General features: G+C 38.4%; 1 protein-coding gene across 1 annotated transcript in view; it reads right to left on the minus strand.

The window, feature by feature from the left end:
• LOC145674924 (uronyl 2-sulfotransferase-like) overlaps positions 1-20,485 on the minus strand; it is a 76,411-nt gene extending 55,926 nt beyond the window's left edge. The window contains exon 1 of the mRNA XM_081745180.1: positions 19,841-20,485. Within this exon, the coding sequence (XP_081601306.1) occupies positions 19,841-20,242 (402 nt within the window). The 5' untranslated portion in view covers positions 20,243-20,485. The remainder of the gene's footprint in view (positions 1-19,840) is intronic.
• Positions 20,486-22,560: the final 2,075 nt, after the last annotated feature.

A 22,560-nucleotide genomic window follows, 5' to 3' on the forward strand; every position in this document is an offset into this window, starting at 1 on the left:
TTTCCGCTCTTTGTTTTCAAGATACAAGATTGAAATTTTGCATACACGTTGTGTACGTAACTACGTATTTTTCAAGAGATTTTTCAGATCCCAACGTAAACCCAGACCCGAGCCAAAGTAGCACAAAATTTTGAAGAAATTGTTTTTTTCAGAAAAAAAACTCCTGGTTTTCTTCGATTTTCCCGTTTCTGGTGTATAATATGGACAAACGAGTGGTACCGTTGAAAAGGATGCTCTATTCTGAAAAATAAAAAAAAAGAGGTATAAATCATAATCCTATGATAAATAGTAAGGAAGCAGTAGCTGTTTGAGTGTGTGTGTAAAATTACTTCAAAAAGTGGAAATCCCAAAAGGGGTCAAATGTTTTGAGCTTTTAATATTAGCGTCGCTCCCAAATTGAAATGATTTTATGTTGTAAATATGATACAGAAATGACAAAACAGTTACAGTGTCCACTTAAGAGTCTTCATCCCGACGAAATTAAAATACCGCTAATTTTACAGTAATTATGTGATATCTTCAAATAGATAAAAGATAATTGAAATATGGAACAAGAGCGCCCTAGACAATATTATTTTACGTGAGGTGCCGTTATCACAAGTCACCTAGTGGCTTTCCGTTTTCAGCTGTTTAGAAACGCGAAAATAAATGCCGATTTTCAAAATGGCTCGAAATCGAAAGCAGATAAGTGAGTCGTGATAACGGTTTCTTATGTAAAATAATATTATCTAGGGCGCTCTTGTTCCACATTTCGATTATCTTTTATCTATTTGAAGATATCACATAATTACTGTAAAATTAGCGGTATTTTAATTTCGCTGGGATGAAGACTCTTAACTATTCAATTTAAAAAAATGGCTTTGTTATGTCGAATGCTTCTCGTGCTGTCCTCGATTATGCTTGTGTAGAACATGAAGGCTGATTTTTTTTTTTTTTTTTTAACTTACTCATGTCATCTCAATTAGGGCTATAATAACTGAAGATTATTCATCTGCTTTTATTACCTTTGCTAATGCATGTCTCTTGCACACTCTTTCTTTTTTCTTTTCTTTATGAAATTTGACAGCTGGAACATAATTATCTTCCTGCATTCCTTTATGAGGGAGATGATGAGAGAAATGTTTTTCTGCTTCTCTTGCAAGATACAATCTTTTATGCCAATTATTCTTTAAAGGACACACTCTTCATGTATTACTCCGGTGGATGCGCGTTATTTAGATTAGTAACGGTATCTACATTCCATTTAGAAAGTTCAAGGCAACGGCATTGGCGGATGGCTTGTGTTTTCCTTTCTTTCCTTCTCGCTTTATTTCTGTTTCTTTTTTTTTAATTTGATTGTTAAAGATATTATTCAGTTATTCTATTTTATGCATATCAGTGCTCCTGGTAGCGTAGTTGCTAACGCTTTCGTATTTGGTGCCAGCGATCCCGGGTTCGATTCTCGATGAGCACACTTGGTCGAAAATCTGTAAAAAAAAAATTTCTGGCCAGCCATCCTGAGTCAGGTTTTCTTCATTCACAACAGCAAATGCTGGGATGGTACCTAATATAGAGGCTGCTTTTTCCCTTCCCTTTCATCAGGTAATGTGATCGCTGGGAGGACATTATCCCTCAAACGTGACAACCTAACATGACCATAGATGCCGAAAGCTCAGAAATCTAAATCATAATCCTAATCCTAATGACAGCCTAACATGCCCATAGATGCCGAAAGTCAAGAAATCTAATTCCTAATCCTAATCCTAGTGATGGCCTAACATGGCCATAGATGCCGAAAGCCCAGAAATCTAATTCCTAATCCTAATCCTAGTGACGGCTTAACATGGCCATAGATGCCGAAAGCCCAGAAATCTAATTCCTAATCCTAATCCTAATGACGGACTAACATGGCCATAGATGCCGAAAGCCCAGAAATCTAATTCCTAATCCTAATCCTAATGACGGACTAACATGGCCATAGATGCCGAAAGCCCAGAAATCTAATTTCTAATCCTAATCCTAGAGACGGCCTAGCATGGGTATAGATGCCGAAAGCCCAGAAATCTAATTCCTAATCCTAATCCTAGTGACGGCTTAACATGGCCATAGATGCGAAAGCCCAGAAATATAATTCCTAATCCTAATACTGGTGACAGCCTAACATGGCCATAGATGCCGAAAGCCCAGAAATATAATTCCTAATCCTAATCCTAGTGACGGCTTAACATGGCCATAGATGCCGAAAACCCAGAAATCTAACTCCTAATCCTAATCTTAGGGACTTCTAACATAGCCATAGATGCCGAAAGTTCAGAAATCTAATTCCTAATCCTAATCCTTGTAATGTATGTTAGAAACGTGACGATACATCAGAAATCGTGTATGTGGTGCTGTAAGAATGTACCCTGGACAATAGGTTACCAAGCTGGCTCTCTAGTAATATGGGTTGCATATCCAGTAGGCGTATCTACAGAAATACCGTATTCTCGGTTATTAATACAGTAAGATGGAGTTTCTCAGCGTATGGTATGCGCATCACTGGTGGCACGCGATTCTTTGTTGGTTGTACGTACGATTTATGGTAGTATTGAAATCAAATCTTTTAGTTAATGCTCTTTCGGCTAAGGGAGATGGATGATTGTGGCAAGTGAATGATGACGGAATAGCTGTTGGAATGAGAATGTGGGAGGAAAATGGAATACTCCGAGAAAGCTCATGGACGCGATGTTGTCCACCACAAACTTACTTGGCTGGGGAACGAACTAGGGACCTCACGCACCAGAGAGACTACTACTGAGCCATCATGAAGCCCCCCCCACCCCACATACTTATAGAAATAGCGTGTTCTTACTTACAAATGCGTAAGACAGGGTTTCTCAACCTATAGTACGCGTACTACTGGTGGTATGTGAGCCGCTCCCCATCAGGAAGTTGCGGTCGGAAAGAGGAATTGCCGCCGTCGACAGTGGCGGGCCGCCGGAGGTAGCCGGCACCCGTCCGCGGCGGCACGACGATCTACTTGTTCAAAGTTGCCGACCTTTTGCCAAGGCGGCAAGCGGTCGAAAATCGTAAAATAAAATGCCCTCTGCCGATTCTTTGCCGACCGACTGTTTCCAACCCTCTGCCGACTCCTCATGCTGGCCTCTTTTCGACGGCGGCGCCGGCGCATTTACTGCGCCTTTACGGCTGTTTGCCGACTGTTCGGCAAGGCAACTATTCGTCGCGGTCGAAAATAGCGCGGAAAGGCGCCGGTGTTCGGCGCCGGCAATCCGACTGCGGCATCTGGTCGGCATGGACAAATTGTCCGACTGTAGGCGGCAGAATCCTGATGGGGATGTTAGTGCTATAGTACGTGTACTCAACAGAAATGCAGTTTGGGCGAATTTCTTTCAAGTTCCCATGCTGATTATTACAGCAGCATCCCTTCCTCCTTCCATTCCTCTTTTGACCGCATTTGCAGGGTTGCAACGTCTAAACACACACTGTTTGTTCTTTTTCCCCTAATACTATGGCTAATATGAAACAGATATCAGGCAATATAAAAACAAGGAAGCTGGTCTTGGGAACAGGGAATCGAAGTTAAAAGACAGTATTTGGATCTGTGAGAGCTAAGACTCCACGTGGAGTTGACAGGCGACTATCAATTGTTTGAAATGAGGATTCTGGTTGTACATTTAAGTTATCGGGATTAGAGGGCGTTTTCTGCAAGATCCCTCGCATGGTGACTTACTTATGGCACGAGCCACCACACGTAGAAGGCAGCATTCTTTAGATTAGATATGAACTGCACTTCGGTTCCAAGAAGCAACTATACATACGACTTAAGAGGCCTCATCCCAGCGAAATTAAAATACCGCTAATTTTACAGTAATTATGTGATATCTTCAAATAGATAAAAGATAATTGAAATATGGAACAAGAGCGCCCTAGACAATATTATTTTGCGTGAGGTACCGTTATCACAAGTCACCTAGTGGCTTTCCGTTTTCAACTGTTTAGAAACGCAAAAATAAATGCCGATTTTCAAAATGGCTCGGAATTGAAAGCAGATAAGTGAGTCGTAATAACGGTTTCTTATGTAAAATAATATTGTCTAGGGCGCTCTTGTTCCACATTTTGATTATATTTTTATCTATTTGAAGATATCACATAATTACTGTAAAATTAGCGGTATTTTAATTTCGCTGGGATAAAGCCTCTTAAGTTAATTGAAATAAAAACTTTCAATTTAACGTTCCACGAGCATACTCTGTCGGCTAAGGGAGACGGATGATTAAGGCAAGTGAAAGATGACAGAATAACTGGTGAAATGAGAGCGTGGGAGGAAAGGGAGTACTCCAAGAAAACCCACGGACATGATGGTGCTATTAATAATTTGGTGAGTGAATGAAATTACTGACTTTTACGCTAACATGTTGATAGCCAGTCCCAAGGATGTTATAAAATAGAGGATCTGCCCATACAACAAAATCATGAAGCCATACGTCACAGGTTGGCCACACCTACTCTGCCCACTCCGCGCCACTAAGATCGCAATGTTTCGAGCCAACAATCATGGCGGAAACGAGAGTAGCCAATCAGACGTGCCGGTTTAGACGATGCTCGGTTATTTTTTGGCTTCATAGAGTTCACATGATAACGATACGTACAGGCAGATCCTCTATTTTATAATATCCTTGGCCAGTCCCCATTTCAAACATGCCCCCATTCACTTCATGATATGGGTCCAGGTAAATAGCAGCGTTGCATTTTTATTTATTAACATTGGGCGCATAAAGAGTGTACAGCTCAAACGGCTCGTCCGATTTAAAAAAAAAATCCTCCACTTTAGATTGAAAACATTATATTGGGAGACGGTTGTTCCTCTTACATTTTATTATTAACGTAATAACAAAGTTACCCTATGTCAGGGGACTTTTGAGACACATGGAAGGACAAGTTACTTCTAACTTGTAGAGCAGCCTTTCCCAACCGGTGTGCCGTGAATGGGACGCTGGTGTGCCGCGAGGAATCGAACAAAATTGTTAATTTTATAGCAATCAAATTTCAAAATGTAGGGGAAAATGTATATTTGTATTTCACATTACATTGAACCTCTATTATGAATCTACAATTCAGTTTCATATCGGATTACTGTTCTGTACATTTCTAATGTTGAAAAAAAGTATTTATTATCATTGTTATGGCCATTATTGCTTCTTTATTGTTGTAGACTATTTTGTAACTTGAAAATTTAAAATACCATGCAATCCTTTCGACAAATTACCTATTTGTGTTTTAAAAGTAAAAGAGATTTGTTTGTTCGTTCGTTATTTAGTGATCTTCCTTCTTAGTAAAAGGTTGGATACAGTTTTTAAAAATAAAATGTATTTTTAAAAACCTGAGTCCGATATTTCATTGCAATTGTTTTCTGTTTTTAAATTAGAATGAAAAATAAGCGTAATGATTTACCACGAGATAAAAACAGTGATTGAGCTTTCTTCTCTGTGAGAAGGAGATCAATAATCACAGAAAAAATACCACTGTGTTTTATATTTACAAATAATAATACCTATAAGTGTGCCGCGAGAATCCAAGTAACACCCGTGCAGTGGCGTATTTAGGGGGGTGGCTTCCGGGCTTAAGCCCTCCCCGAAATCTTACTTAGTATAGTAAAGTAAATGAAATATCTTGCAGAATTTTCACATTTCCAGGCAAAGCCCCCCCCGAAAGTTAGCAAAGCCCCTCCCGAAACAAAATCGTAAATGCGCCACTGACCCGTAGTGTGCCGCAAGTTACAAAATGTTGGGAAACGCTGTTGTAGAGGCTTCCCCCAAGAGCCGTCACTGGCATCTCAACATACGTAGTTCTTTGTTTCATCAAATAAGATGACTCTTTCTTTTTCGTTGCTGCTTTTTTTGTTAACCATTTTCAGCACTTCCTTTGTTCTTGTATCAAAGGTCACGTGGATAATAACGTTGATGAGAAGAAAGCTTGCCTCGTTGGTCCACTTTCTAGGTCAAAAAGGAATCGTACGAGGAACACCTCATGGATTATACACGCTTCGTGTTGTGTTTGAAAGAATTCGCCACTATTAAACATTTTCTTTCCTTTTGTCGAACGAATACCAAATGCTTCCAATTGGAGAAAACATCGTAGCTGAATAAAGCCACTGTTTTTGATTGCAAATGGCTTTCGTTTTTCTTTTGTCTTGTTGTTACGTAACTGGAGAACTTAATCGAGAAGTAGCGCACTGGGCAGTTCCTTCTGCTACTTCTTGGGAAGTGTCCAGAGAGTGGTATTGCACAGTGTGAAACGTGAATATCGATTTTTCGCGATTTCTCTTTCAAAGTTACAACCAATTATTGGCGAATGTCCCAAGCAGTGGCGCAAATGTCTTCAACATTGAGGGGTACGGGTTAGACCGTTCCCATATATATATTTTTTTTAAAGCGATGTTCAAAATATTTATGAAGTAGAAAAACAATGCTATGGAGGATCCGAGGAGCAGAGTAGTCTTCAACATTGGGAGGCAGGCAGATTTGAAGCTTCTTCTGGGGGGGGGGGGGCATCAATTTCATCTCACTTTCCTTTGTGACAATCGGACACAGATCATCACATTTCTCCCCATGAGACGCATTTCAATTCGGATTACTGTGGGAAACAGTACCCCAGTACGAAGATTGAAGAGGATATGCCCTCTCACCCCCGGGATTTGCACCAGTGATCCCAAACAACCCAAATGGTCGGACTGACATTGCTTTGTGGTTGAAAAAATGAAAATGGAATCTTTGAGTTTTACGTCCCACAGTTATGCCGGTTAGGCTAAAGGAGACGGTGATTATGAGAAATGAATGAAATGGTGAAATGAAGAAAGTGGGAGGAAACGGGAGAACCCCGAGAAAACCCACGCACACGGTGTTTGTCCACCACAAAGTTCACTTGGCGGGGGGTGGGATCGAAACCGGGACCCCTGCTTTGTGGTTGAATTTACATTTTTGTGCGTCAGTGGCATGTTTAGTGGATAGTTATCGGGCTAAAGTCTCCCCCCCGAAATACATTTGTTATATGCACAACTTCATTGAAATTTGTCTGCATCCAAAAGGAAAAATATAAGTGCTTATTCTTGTGTTGTGCATAGCCCCCTCCCCCGAAATAAGATCCTATATACGCCACTGTTGTGCGGGAAACAACTTTCGGACACAAAGCATTTTATGATTTCAATCAACGAATTTTCAGTTCTAATTTACCTATAATTTATGGCGCGTTAATTTCGTTGAATTCAACGAACCAATATTCATCCAGTGATCCCAACCTGAAATGATGTAAAATCCTACTTCAAGCGGAAAAAATTCCCATTTTGCTCTATAAAATTTTTAAAATGTATAAAAATATGAAAATTGAAGAGCTATTGTATGTCATTCACTTTCTTCAATATACGAGTGAATTCAAATATTTTATCTTAATCAAACAGTCGATGAATGTGTAATTAAGAGAGAAAATTGATAATGTTGACGAGTACCAGTGGCGTATTTAGGGAGGGGCTTCCGGGCTTAAGCCCCCCGAAATCTTACATACTATAGTAAAGTATATGAGATATCTTGCAGAATTTTCACATTTTCAGGCAAAGCCCCCCCCCCGAAAGTTAGCAAAGCCCTCCCCGAAACAAAATCGTAAATACGCCAATGATGAGTACTATTCAGTTTGTTGTTATAAATTACTATTTGCACAACGTATTTATGCCGAAATCTTCGATGGAACGCAACGGAACTAGATAAGACAAACTTCAATCTCCAGTAATTTTTGTGTGAAACGTTTTGGAAGATGGTTGTTTTCCGTTTGGTATTTTTTTTTAAATACCATATTTGTTAATAAGTTCCACAGTGCTTATTATTTTTAGATTCTCAAGTCATTTTATAAATCACTTTCATAATAACATGCATTTTACAGTATAGCAAAATTTGATAATTAGCACTAATTTCACGTTTAATAAAGGCTCATTACTTTACTTCCCACCAGGTCCGTATCCAGGGGGATCTAGGGGGCGGCCACCCTAAAATTTTGCTGCCCCCCTAAAATTTTCACGGTAGGCTTGCAAATAAACAATAATATGGTGATGAACTATAATGTGGTTGGAATGGGCCCCCCTACATTTTTGTGCTAGCTACCCCTAGTAGCAATGTTTGTTGGCCCACTGTTGGGGATTGAGTGGGATTTGGTCAAAACGGTGGGTTATGATCGGTGTGAGCTTATAGGGGGAAAACTTACGTTGACCCAACGTTGGTTAAATGTATGGTTGGCCAACCAATTATTCTTTCGGCCTACACGCAACGATACTAGAATCGGCTGTTTTCCCAACCAAGAAATACGTTACTTTAGTGTTGGCTTAATGTCCCTTAATCGCTCATTTGGTTGGAAAATGGGCGGGAAATGGTTTGGGTGGGAAATTGTTGCCAAAGCGGACAAACCTGACGTTGGGACAACGTTGGTATGTCGCATCGCCACCATTTTACCAACGTTGGACCAATCGATTTTGTTACTAGGGATTTATTGACCTCAATGAAGTAAAAGTATGAAAAATCCCATGTATGTTGCCGGTTTTTACGAAAATTCCCTTTTCGCTATTGGAGAAATTAATATTTAAAAATTCCCACAAAACGGAATTTTTCCCCACGGGTTGTCATCACTATATTCGCCGTATAACCAACGTTAAATTTTTGTTGGTTAAGTTGAAAACTAGTTGTCGATTTGGTTGCTTTCCGCTGAAAATTGGTTGGTTGAAAACAATGGCGGATAAACGGGATATCATCAACGTATTAGCAACAGTTGAAACATGATATATGATAATGATTCTACCGAAAAATCAACCGTTGGCCAACACTCGGTTGTTTGGGGTACTGCAGGGGCGTCATTTTGGGGCTGCAAAGAGAGCTATTCTGATCTTTTGAAAATGAAAAATGAAAACTGGGGCCGGGGGACCTATGCCTCCTAGTTTTCTGAATGGCAAAAACAATTTAAGCTATTATTTGTATATTTTTCAAACTTGATAGTATACTCATGACATACCTATCATAGTCTCTGGATTCTGGCTGCCTCTTCCCGCCAGTTTTTATCTACTACATCCGTCACTGATCGTAATAAAATCTCTTAGTCCCGGTACAGGAAGGTATTTAGAGCTCCCAATCAGTGAGTTAATTTAAAGATAAGACAGTTGAAGCTTGATCCCTCTGCCAGACGTCATAACAACGACTCCCCTTGAATTGTTTTGTTTCATATATATAGTTCCCCAGATTGTTGTATCGCGCCTTCTTTCCTTGACGGTTCTTGCTAAAGCAGTGGCAGGCCCTATGTATTCTGGGGGCCACTAACGAGTAACACCCAGTGTTTCTTTCAGAAAAAATGTTCCGGGGGACACACTTACCGTTAGTATTCGGAGGGGCACATATTATTTTCACACGATACTATTCTATTTATTATTATGTTATAGACATTATTTTGGTCTCCTCCGGGGACAGTGCCCCCCCAGAAATATCTGGAAGAGACACTGGTACAATTAAAACAGTAAGGACATATTACTTATAAAGTTTTAATAATTATTACAAATGATGTATTGATGATTAGTTTCCACGCCGTTTCAGTGAATTCAAGGACCCACCCTAAGCTGGCTATCTGCAAGATATTGTGCATTGTATACAATGGAAGCTACTTAGGGATGCGCTCGAGTCGAGACATGTCTCGAATCTCGACTCGACTCGACTCGAATTCGAGTCGAGATTCGAGTCGAGACACACTTTGTAAAATTCGAGACGAGTCGAGACAAACGTATTTCTCGACTCGAATTTTCGAGTCGAGACACGAGTCGAGTCGAGACGGCTCTTAAAAATCTCGACTCGACTCGAATGTCTCGAAAATCTTTCTATAATTTTTAATATTATTTTGAAGAAAGTATTCACTCAGAAACAGCCTTGAAACCAATTCCAGCTTTTATTCCTTCAGAAAGGTACAGAACGCATAAAATTAATAGTTAATCTTTAAAGATCAAGATTTAATTTTCAGCTCAATTCAGTTAATTAGAACTAATAGTTAATGTCGTTGTATTTCGTTGTACTGCAAATATAATAATAATAATAATAATAATAATAATAATAATAATAATTGATTATCTAGTTTGTATAAAACTATTATCCGTAGTCTAAATCTAGTTTGTATAAAAATATTGCGATAAAGTGAACTTCATAAATTCTCTGAATGAGCAGTTGGTAGTCTATAGTAATTTAGCATAGTTATAATTATTGTGTTTTCGTTCCCATGAACGCAATAGGGTTACGTAACTTCTGGATTATTCGCTTGCCCAACTATTCTGAGGCTTTAATATGTTGCAGCATATCACGAGCTACGGATAATATATAATGTAACATTTGTTGTACATCACATATTATGATACGAGACTATTTTACATAGTATATCTTACCTAATATAAATAAAATAAAGAGTTTGTTTGTGTGTTTGTCTGTCTGTCTGTGTGCGACCTGGGGACCAGACGAGTGGACCGAGAGTTCCCAAAATTTGGTCACGGGTACCTTAGTCCAGGCCCCAGATCAAGACGAAACGTTTTTTTTTAATTTCGAACCAGGGGGTCTCGGGGGGGACGTTTACTGGGACCGACCTGGGGACCAGACAAGTTGACCGAGAGTTACCAAATTTTGGTGACGGATACCTTGGTCCAGGTCCCAGTCTAAGGCGGAGCGTTTTTGTCAAAATTGGAACCAGGGGGTCTCAGGGTGGCGTTTAGCGAGACATGTAGTAAAAGTAATCCAAATTGATCGACATTAGTGTCAAATCCATAGTTTTCACGGTCGCTGAGATCAATGGTGACACTTCCATCAGCGATGACTTGCAAATTCAGCTACTACTGTATGCGGGCCGGGTGTCAGTGGGTGAGGGATACCGAGACATGTATAAATAGCCCATATTGATTGATACTAGTGTCAAATCCATAGTTTTCGCGGTCACTGAAATGAATGGTGATACTTCCACAGGTGTTGACTTCCAAATACAGCCCCCATGCGAAGAATGGGTATATTAAGCTAGTATTACAATAAATGGACTGCTTGGATGCCAAGAACTAGTACAGATAAGTACCATTCACTTCTATGAATAGGTATTTTTTAAAAGGATTTTTGTAAACACTAAGTTATAAAACAATGAACTACATACAGTAGTTATGGTTTTGGTTCCCAACATAAAAGAAATATGGATTGTTAATGAGATATTGAACTTCAACTTTCACTCCTGGAAAATTTCAATTTTGGAGTTAGGCCACTTGGCATCAAAGCAGTTCACTGTAAGATAAATACATTCCGCACATTAGTAACATAGTTGTTCAGGGGCCTTCGATTTCCATCCTCTCAAATGAAAGCTGAACGATTGCTTGATACATGTTGACTCTATAGGAGAAATAGGTTATTAAGTTTTCGAGCTTTGGTGCGTATCCGTATTTACACTCTGATATAACTTTAAGTTCACACTCAAATCGAGCTAATTGTTTAATGCATTTCGAAAGCTTTTGTTTTTATGCAGCTCATTAAGGAAAATCTATTTCATAATCGTAACATTTATGTACTAAGAAACTATGAACGTAAAGTGGACTCGACCTAGCCCCGTGGCCGCTGTGACTCAGTGGCACAGCTCTCACCCTTGGTGTGTGAGGACTCTGATTCTGTGTGTGTGTGTGAACTCCACGGCTAGTGTACGCGTCTTTGCCGTGGAAGACTCGGGTTCAATTCCCGGCGCGAGCTCATGTAGTTCGGATTCCACGTTAATCAGTAGGTCTACATTTCATATATCCTCGCTGCTGAAAGAGACGGTAAAGTCAAAATCAACTCAACAATATATATGTGTGTGTGCTTATGTGAATTTCCTCGTGGCTGTATGGTTAACACATACGCCTTGATCGCAGGAGACTCTGGTTCGATTTACGGTGGAAGCTCATGAAGTTGTTACCGGTATCCCACTTTAAACTGTAGATCCATGCCTCATATAACCATAGATATAATATATATGCCTTTGATACACTTATTTTCCGACTTGGAAGCCATCGAAAATTTCCGGACACAGAGTCCCGTAGACCGAAAATGAGAAACATGGCTACAGAGTAAAACAGCCATAGAAATTTAAGCTTTTTAGGCTAACTTAATCCTTACATATAATGCAACTAGCTTGGCCAAGGTATAATGGAGGAAATGCTATCATTGCAACACTCTGATTGTGAGAATAGAAAATGTTCGTCAGGTATTACTATCCCCCCTCTCCTGCAGAATGAAAACCCTGACTAAAACTCAATATATATATATAAAACTATTTTGTGTAATGTAACAAACAGTGGCGGATAGTATTCATGTTTCCTTGCAGAGGTCCTTACGAGGGTTCGCTTCCATCTTCCTCTCCCCAAGAACTAAGATAAATTAAAAAATTGCGATTACTTGTCAATCTTGTACAAAGGACGCAATTAAAGTCCCAGTGTAACACCCCTTCACATTTAGATTTTTCCCCTGGAAGAAAACCAGTTATTATTGTTTCTTGATTTCTCAGTCTCACCTACATAAACATACGAATAGAATTACAGGATAGGACATGTTTAGAGTGCTCTACGTGACATCTAACTATATTTCTCATCAAATGTGTCACAGATGAAAATTTCCGTTTGTACTGCCTCTATTTTCTGGTACATATGTTTCATTTATGTTATGTTGCTAAAATTCGTTAGGAAACAAGTACAGACTGCACCTGTGTGCCTGACAAAACGTAAATGTACTGGATAATTATTTCTTCACTTTCTTCCAGAAAAAAAAGTAACCCATCCCATGTCGGCTAACAAAAGAAGGTAGCGGACCAAAGATAGCCGTTGTTTACCTAAGGTCGTTACACAGCAGGGGTTTCATTCAGTCAGAGGGAAAAGAAAAAATAATTTAAAGTTTCTACATTTGTTTTGAAGTGCAATATACTTCTTCCTTTTATTTTAAGAACCATTTCCTTCTCATTTGTCTGCATCAGAAAAAAATGCAAAAAAAAATCACTAGAATATGCCTATTTACCCAAAGTACGTACTAGATCACTAGTTCAATAGTAAAATCACTAAATCTAGTACGAAATCATAAATGTGGCATCCCTGGGTTGGAGCGAAAGTAATGGTTGGAGTAAAAACTAATCCGTATTTCTACTGCGTTCTGTTGTTGAATTCACAGAAATGTTCAAAAATAAATTCAAGAAGTAAAACACGATCCTACAAAAGACTGTTTACTTGCTCACTGGTTTTAGTATTGTGAACTGAAACTCAAGTGCGCAGTCATGTTGAATACTTCTGTCCCTTTCTACTTTACAACTTGAGGTGGGATGAGGGTCAGGATAGATCTAGTGATATACCGCTAAAGGAAGTGCTTCAGTACAGAGTCGGAAGCGGTATGTATTGTTTATACTACTTACAACGTTACCCCCCACATAAAATATAAATTCACCCTTTCTCCCTTCCCTTTTTCGAATACAATGAACCGACTCTTTTGCTGAAGAAAGATGCTAAAAGAAAATTGAAACATCTGTGTCTAAACTTTTTTGAAGCGCAGTCTTTTGTATTTGTAAGGTTTTGCGAGTGTTTTCGAGATAGTCAAATCTTTTACCATGGACTCCTCCTGCGAACTGACCGTGAGTAAACACCCGATCTCGCTGTGCTCAATTTCTCTCGCACACGTGAAATGGGTTTGTTGTTTTCAAAACAAATAGGAAGTTACCTTGTACTTTTGCATTTCTGCACGCACACAGGTACCATTGTTGTTTTAATGATCAGAAGAAATATCAAAACCATCCGATATATATGATAGAAAACAGCTAACAGAGGGAGGCAAAGATAAAAGTAGGCCTATACCAAGTTTTCCGCGTGGTATCATTATGGAGAATAAATATTTGATAAAGTCACGTAGATGCGCTTAAACCTATTCCATCTGTCCTTATAATTTTTCTTGTCTTATCAGTTTCTCAGGAGAATACGTACAACATATGTCCAAATTCCATATATACTCTTTCTAAACTAATGAGTAAACTCATTAAGAACACCAACTGATATCAATAAACAGGAAAGAAAACAATACTTTATACTTCTATCATTTGGTACACATCTCTATGAAGCACAGCTTGTTTCTTTTCGAAATAGCTTCTTCGTGTCACAACTGTGGTTAGTTTTGTTTTGTGTTAGGATGAAAGAGAGAAATGCAACATTTGCTTCGCGGTAAAGTTATATATATTATTAAGATGAGCGGTGATAAGCGAGGTTTAACAAAGAATGCCTTTCGGATGCACAATTTAACGGGTAGTTGCAGTCCGTGTTGAAAATCGAACCAAAGCTATGTAAGACATGTTAATATTGAGCTCTTTTGTGGTAAAAGTGAACTTCAGAAACACACAAAAGACTTGAAACATCAAGCTAATGTATAGCAATTGAAAAATAGCCTACCTATCGCTGCATCTTTTCTGTGGCTAGGAACATGCAGTGTGTAGCAACAAGAATCGTGTTAAGGACTTTTTTTCGAACATAACATTCCCTTCCACACCATAAAAGACAATATAATGTTTGTTAAAAGAAAGTGCACATAATATTTTAAAATTTTGTTTGTGATCCTATCATGCATAATTATAAATAATGCCTTTCATACTACGAGAATGAGTTCAACTATACTCTAAAGCGGGGCCGCGGTGGCTCAGTGATAGATCGTTCACCTCTGGTGCTTGGGGACCCTGGTTCGATCCCAGCTCGCACCAAGTGAACTTTGTGGTGGACAAACACCGTGTGCGTGGGTTTCCTCGGGGTTCTTCCGTTCCTCCCACTTTCTTCATTCCACGATTTCACTAATTTCTCATCATCACCCCTCTCCTTTAGCCTAACCGGCATAAACGTAGGACGTAAACTCAAAGATTTCACTTCATTTTTTCCCTCGAAAGCGATATGTTTCAAAATTATTTATTGTTAGATATTGTAAATTTACGGTATCTATTTTAGTGGACGGGAAATTTTGCATCTAATAGGATAATTTCATGGCTTCTAACAGGAATTCGCAGTTACGAAATTTGCATCACTGTCTTTTGAAAGGATGCCTAGAAAAAATACTACTAGAAAATAACTGAAAACACAAAATGGATTTGATAGCCAAATTCACGTCATCTTTGTGCGTCATCATTTTTCTTTAAATATTTGTATTTAGTATTAGATTAGAGTTTAGTGTCCCTTTCAGCATCAAGGCTATATGAGACGTGAACTTACAAATTAACGTGGGTTCAGAACCACAGGAGTTCCCATCGGAAATCGAACCTAGGTCTCCCGCACCAAAGATGCGTACGCTAATCATATGGACAAGGGTGTACGATAATTAGTAATGTGTACATAAAGTTGTGAAATTGCGCTTGTATAATGGAATGCAATTCCTTCTACTGACATAAACCTTCACAATACTTAGCTGGACAAAGTATCTTTAAAAAGAAAATGTCACTCGTTATGTTTCAGTTCCTGGTTCGACTGAAGGATGGAACAAATTGCAATGAGCGTTTTTGGATCCTACTTTGTGTAGTTGATTCATCATAAACTTGGTATTTGATACGGATATGAACTATTACACTTATTTGGTGTTTATTTCTAAATAATAAGTCCTAATACAACTTCATAAAGTTGTAATTCTTCTTCAGTTTGTATCACTTTACACAATGACAAATCCAAAAGGTGTGTTGTATCGGTGCAGTACCAGTTTTTCACGTTTTTCAAAATGTTCCAAAACCAAAGAATAATCTTTAATTTCTGATATTTTAGTCGTCACAAATTACAATTTTATAATGTAGTCAATGTTTATAATTACTGGGCAGTTGGGCGTTTAAACTAATGACATCATAATAAAGTCAAAACCATAATTTTGAGTTGAATTGATTCTGAGTTTAATGTCCCGTTCAGCAGCGAGGCTATGTGAGACGTGGACGGTGGACCTACTGATTAACGTGGAATCCGAACCACATGAACTCCCACCGGGAATCAAGCCTAGGTTTCCCACGCCAAAGACAAGTATGCTAACCGTTAGCCACGAAGGAGCTCCACCATAATTTTAGTAGGCGATAAGAAATATCTCGCCAGTGCTTTTACAATAAATGAAATTTTATAAGTATTAAAGAATAGTGGTAAGAGATTTTATAATAGCTCTTTTATTTATGAGATATGAGTATTTTGAAAAAAAAAAAACAACTAAAGAATAGGTTGGCGGAACCACAAAAGACTCGTAAAATAAACTTTCTTATAAATACATACGCACCTTATTCACCTTTTATAATTGCTATGCTTACGTTCTCCATAAAAACAGAAATTCTCTTTTAGTGATACTTTACACAAGATCATGAAGTGGGTTCAAATTTAATTAAAGGCAAAATACAATACAATAATCCTCAAATATTGCCTCAAGTGAGTTTAAAGATTTCTAAACACTAGTGCGAAACCGGGCTCTGCCGTTGCGATCGATTTACAGGTCTTGAGACGAAAGTAAGAAGGGACTTACGCACACAGTAAGTAAAAACAATTAATATGCCTGTAACCTTCCCCCAAATGGGTGTATCTTAAAACTAACCTCACCATTATTTTTCTAATTAAATTCTAGCCCGAAATTATGTATCATATTACCCTATTCCCATTTTGAAAACTTGACCTTAATTCAAAATGGCGGATTTCAAGATGGCTGCCATCAAGGTCATATCTACCATACGACTTCCCCCCAGGACTTATATGATCCACATGGTTTTTCTTCACTTTTCTTCATTAACGCTCCGTTTACAAAGGGTAGTAAGGGACTTCTGTAGTAATCTCTAATAACCACATCACAACTCTTAAAAGTTATTTTTTTTTTAAAAATAGAAAACATGCACCATGGCAAAAATTTGTCATCACAAGTAATGATGCATACATGCCTTCTATCAGCAAAAAAAGTTTCATTGAAATTGGAGCCGGACATTTGAGTGATGTCCCTTGTGGGATGTGATTGAACGTCACGTCAGAACACATCGCCCCCCTTTCCGGAATTTACGGGAATTAGGTGAGCTGTGTGAGCACATGTGGTGCCAGCTCTCTCCAGCGACCTATCAAGGATCATTGCGTGTATGCCAAGACGTGTCGCCGTTTTTATCCATGCCAAAAGTCGACATACTGACAATTAGGTAGATAGTCATGATGGTCTGGCTGATGTGTGCGTATATTTTAACTCGTACATTTTGTCTCGACTCGAATTTCGAGACGTCTCGACTCGAATTCGAGTCGAGTCGAGACAGAGACTGTCGAGTCGAGACAGAAACATATTTTCGAGTCGAGACACGAGTCGAGACAACATTTTCTCGAGACGAGTCGAGACAGGCTTAAATCTCGACTCGACTCGACTCGAATGCATCCCTAAAGCTACTTTATTTTCTTCATGTTAATATTTTAAATGACTTTTTATTTTTTAAATATTACTTGAATTTTAATAATAGGGTCAGAAAATCAAGACAAGTTTACTACTGATTTGAAATTTTATAACGTACACTGAGAAAAATCCGTTCTCCGGACAGCGGTATATTGTACAAATATACGGTATCCTCTTGCTTACTACGGAAATCAGTACGGAGCATACGTTATCCGTATGCTACAAAGGCACTGCCCTTAGATGTTACATCATGCCGTTGCAGGATGTGTGACATCTAAGAATTTTCCGTATATCACATGCATATACTTATGTTACATTCCTCAGCTATATGTTATGTACGTCCATTTTTATGTGAGATCCTGACCGCCTATATTGTTTCATACGAAAAGTATGTATAGATGGAATACTTATACGGAAAGTGTTATAAAACATGCGTTTTCAGTTATACGTCTGCTGTACGTTAAGTCCAAAAACTACAGGAATTACGCATGTAACCCACCTTTTTAAGTACGCCACCTACATTTTTTTCTCAGTGTACATATCTTACATAGACAAAATCAATAACAGGGGAATTAAAGTATTCAGTAATCAGTTATATGAGCTTTAAACAGCTGGTGCAGGGTTTGCTCCGCCAGATTTGTTACGACTTTGCTCGCCTCATAATCGTGGGACGTTAAAGTTATATATACAGGGTGTCTCAAAAGTCCCATGACCTAGGGTAGCTCAGTTATTATCAGAGTTACAACAAAATATAAGAGGGAAGGCAGTCTCCAAATACGATGTTTTCAATCTAAAGTGAAGGATTTATTTATTTTTTAATCAGACGAGTCGTTTAAGCTGTACACTCTTTATGTACCCAATGCTAAACGAAAATGAAACGTTGCCATTTAACGACAACGAATGAATGAAGTTACTGTCTGTTATGCTAACGTATCGAGGGCCATTCCCCCGCCCCATTCATCATACTCTTACAAAATGTGTCCACCTCCCGTCCCGCCTTTCTTTCGCCCAGCCCCAGGTAAATGACAATGTTACATTTTTATTTAACATTGGTCGCATCATAAAGAGTGTACAGCCTAAATGACTCATCCAACTTAAAAAAAAAAAAAAAAAAAAAACAATCCTTCACTTTAGATTGAAAACATCATATTTAGAGACGGTTTCCCCTCTTACATTTTATTGTAGTTTTGATAATAACAGAGTTACCCTATATCAAAGGACTTTTGACACACTCTATATATTGTGCATATTTCATCCAGTAGAAAAAATGATACTTTTAGATGTGTAAAAAAATCGAAAATAAAGTAGTTGGAACGTTCTCTGACAAGGAATTGCGTTATGAGGGACATCTTAGAGAATGCACAGTGGAAGGAAAAAGAGGGAGGGGCAGTGTTAGCAGATCTCCTTAAGAAAATTTCCCTCGACTGACACAAAATTTTCCCTTTTCTTATCAAATTTTTGCTAGTTTGTTGAGTGTCCAATTCGTATGACAGAAATTATGTGATAAGATTAACTTAGTTATATTAAAGGAAGTACCAACCACATTTGTTTTGTTGATTTGTTTTTTGCTTCTATTTTTTTTAAAAAAAACTTTTTCCTTAACTTTTTGTTACAAACACACACACACAAATACACCCAACTAACAATTGATGCGCATTATGCTACTTTGAACAGACACTATTGCTATTATATTGCATTATTTCTGAACAACAAAGAAAGATTTACATTAGTCAATCAGTCAGTGTGAGAATTTTCTTGGATTTTCACTTTTTGTCGAAAAAAAATCCCTCTTTCTTTTTATGGTAAATTTACCTACAAAATTTCCCTAGATTATTGAAATGTCTCTCAAACTGTGAACACTGGTACGGGGAGGGGCGTATGAGGTTGCATTTGATGGACGGTATTGAAACAGAACATTGATACGTGAAGAAGGAATGCTAGCTGATGCCAGAGAGGGCAAGGGGGTGTTGCCCCCTGGTAACTGCGTCTACCCTTTCTGATGTATTGTAATGTAAGTCAACTAATATAAAAGTATCCTTTTCGGCATACAAAATAAATAAATAAATAAATAAATAAAAATAAAATAACTGCCCTATCAAGTTTTCTCGGTCCCTCCCTTTGCTCTCTTCCCGAAGAAATTAAAGCTGGTGTCGTCACTGGTTAAGAACCGTGGTGAATTGGAACCTCTAAGTTTAAGATAAGTTATCTGCCAATAATGGCAGAATACCTAGGATGATATATGAAAAATGGGAAAGTTTATAGAAAATGGAAAAGAAAGAAGATAACTGATTACATAAATTTTAAACTTAATAATAATAATAATAATAATAATAATAATAATAATAATAATAATAATAATAATAATAATAATAATAATAATAATAATAATAATAATAAAATTGTCTACCAACCTGCTGCAAGCGATTGAGCCTCCTCCTCTTGTTTTCACCGAGCCTTACGTGACGAAAATTATTTTGACCTTGTAGCCACTGAATCAGAAGCACCAGCATTTCACTTCCGGACTTTGGCACCCGATTAAAAAACAACACGTGATCACTTAACTGTTGGGGGATCCCCAGTTCGGCCAAAGATTTCGTCACATGTTGTCCACCGGCCGCTGTTGGTTGGCCAATGGACGGGAATTTGGCCGATGACACCTCTTTCACCCACGTGCCCGTTGGCGTCGAACTCGGACTCTCCGGTTCGGAAACACTTAACGCTGGATAACTGAGCCATAATAAGTCTAGGATTGAAAATAGAGTCACGAAACATAAACAAAACACTAAGAATAGGCCAAACCGCCGCCGGAACATAGCGGCATTTTCTACATCCTGTTGCTATTATTGGCACGGGTAGTCATCGTGTTTCACTTTTCGTTGGTTGAGGGAACATCTTTCACCGCATGATCTGTCTTTGAACACACTGATATTCAAACTGAATGAAAGTCATCGTCGACCGACAACCCACTTACTTCTTGGAAACCTTAGTGAGGTAGTGTTACCATTCATCAAGGACGGAAAAGCGCCGTGGCCTTCTTAGAACAGAGAATTATCATATAAAGCAAGATCTGGGTGCTGCAGATACATGGAGAAAGTTAACAAGTTCTTTCTTGTCTCCGCGCGAAAACAACTACTACATGTCCAGTGATTTTCTTTTTTTTTCTGAATTTGTTAAAAGGTGGCACTACAAGTTGGGTTGTGAAGAGTTTCTGGGTTCGATTCCAGTAGGGCCGGCCCTAAGCAATTTGCTGCCCCGTGCAATGATATAATTTGCCACCTTTCTTCCTTTCTCCAGAAAGAACAAATCTTAAAAGACACCACAATTTTATGTATGCTATATCATCATCAACAATGAACGGGAGAGAAAGTGCACTCGCACTCAGAAAGGCCTAAACAGTACAAACACAATCTCGTTGTGTCGTGTTTTTTTTCTTTAAATAATCTATTATGTTAGTGAAATATGAGGCAAACACCTACAGAGGAAAGATGATAATCTTTCTTATAGTCAATACCGAGTTTCAACCTCAATATAACGGTTTTCAATTCCAGTGCAACTAGCTCTTTTAGCTTTATTTCTTCAGTTTCCTTCTACATCTGTTAAAAAATATAAAAAAAAAGACTTGTTTCCACCTTCAATGATAAAGAACTTGTTTATGACAAAGACAAGACTAGTTTTCATATCAAAACTGTAATCGCTACTGTTGGAGAATTGAGTTCTAGTATTTGACAACAATTAAGCAATTCATGCTGGGATTTGTTTGACCATTTGCTTTAGCACCGTCAATGTGACCTTAAACTAATGCGACCTAATCATGATTTATGAATGTAGTATTCAAATAGAAGTTTAACTTAGTAAATCTAACTACCATCATCATGAAGTCTGTTTCCAACAAGAAATATTTATTTTAAATAGTATAGTTATGACAGATTTTGCAGCCCCTCGAAACTTGCCGCTCCGTGCACGTATTGCAAATACGTCACAGGTTGGCCACACCTACTCTGCCCACTCCGCGCCACTAAGATCGCAATGTTTCGAGCCAACAATCATGGCGGAAACGAGAGTAGCCAATCAGACGTGCCGGTTTAGACGATGCTCGGTTATTTTTTGGCTTCATAGAGTTCACATGATAACGATACGTACAGGCAGATCCTCTATTTTATAATATCCTTGGCCAGTCCCCATTTCAAACATGCCCCCATTCACTTCATGATATGGGTCCAGGTAAATAGCAGCGTTGCATTTTTATTTATTAACATTGGGAGGTTGCATTTGATGGACGGTATTGAAACAGAACATTGATACGTGAAGAAGGAATGCTAGCTGATGCCAGAGAGGGCAAGGGGGTGTTGCCCCCTGGTAACTGCGTCTACCCTTTCTGATGTATTGTAATGTAAGTCAACTAATATAAAAGTATCCTTTTCGGCATACAAAATAAATAAATAAATAAATAAATAAAAATAAAATAACTGCCCTATCAAGTTTTCTCGGTCCCTCCCTTTGCTCTCTTCCCGAAGAAATTAAAGCTGGTGTCGTCACTGGTTAAGAACCGTGGTGAATTGGAACCTCTAAGTTTAAGATAAGTTATCTGCCAATAATGGCAGAATACCTAGGATGATATATGAAAAATGGGAAAGTTTATAGAAAATGGAAAAGAAAGAAGATAACTGATTACATAAATTTTAAACTTAATAATAATAATAATAATAATAATAATAATAATAATAATAATAATAATAATAATAATAATAATAATAATAATAATAATAATAAAATTGTCTACCAACCTGCTGCAAGCGATTGAGCCTCCTCCTCTTGTTTTCACCGAGCCTTACGTGACGAAAATTATTTTGACCTTGTAGCCACTGAATCAGAAGCACCAGCATTTCACTTCCGGACTTTGGCACCCGATTAAAAAACAACACGTGATCACTTAACTGTTGGGGGATCCCCAGTTCGGCCAAAGATTTCGTCACATGTTGTCCACCGGCCGCTGTTGGTTGGCCAATGGACGGGAATTTGGCCGATGACACCTCTTTCACCCACGTGCCCGTTGGCGTCGAACTCGGACTCTCCGGTTCGGAAACACTTAACGCTGGATAACTGAGCCATAATAAGTCTAGGATTGAAAATA

This window comes from Thermobia domestica, chromosome 18 (assembly GCF_964235325.1).
Source record: "Thermobia domestica chromosome 18, izTheDome1.hap1.1, whole genome shotgun sequence".
Taxonomy (NCBI): Eukaryota; Metazoa; Arthropoda; class Insecta; order Zygentoma; family Lepismatidae; genus Thermobia; species Thermobia domestica.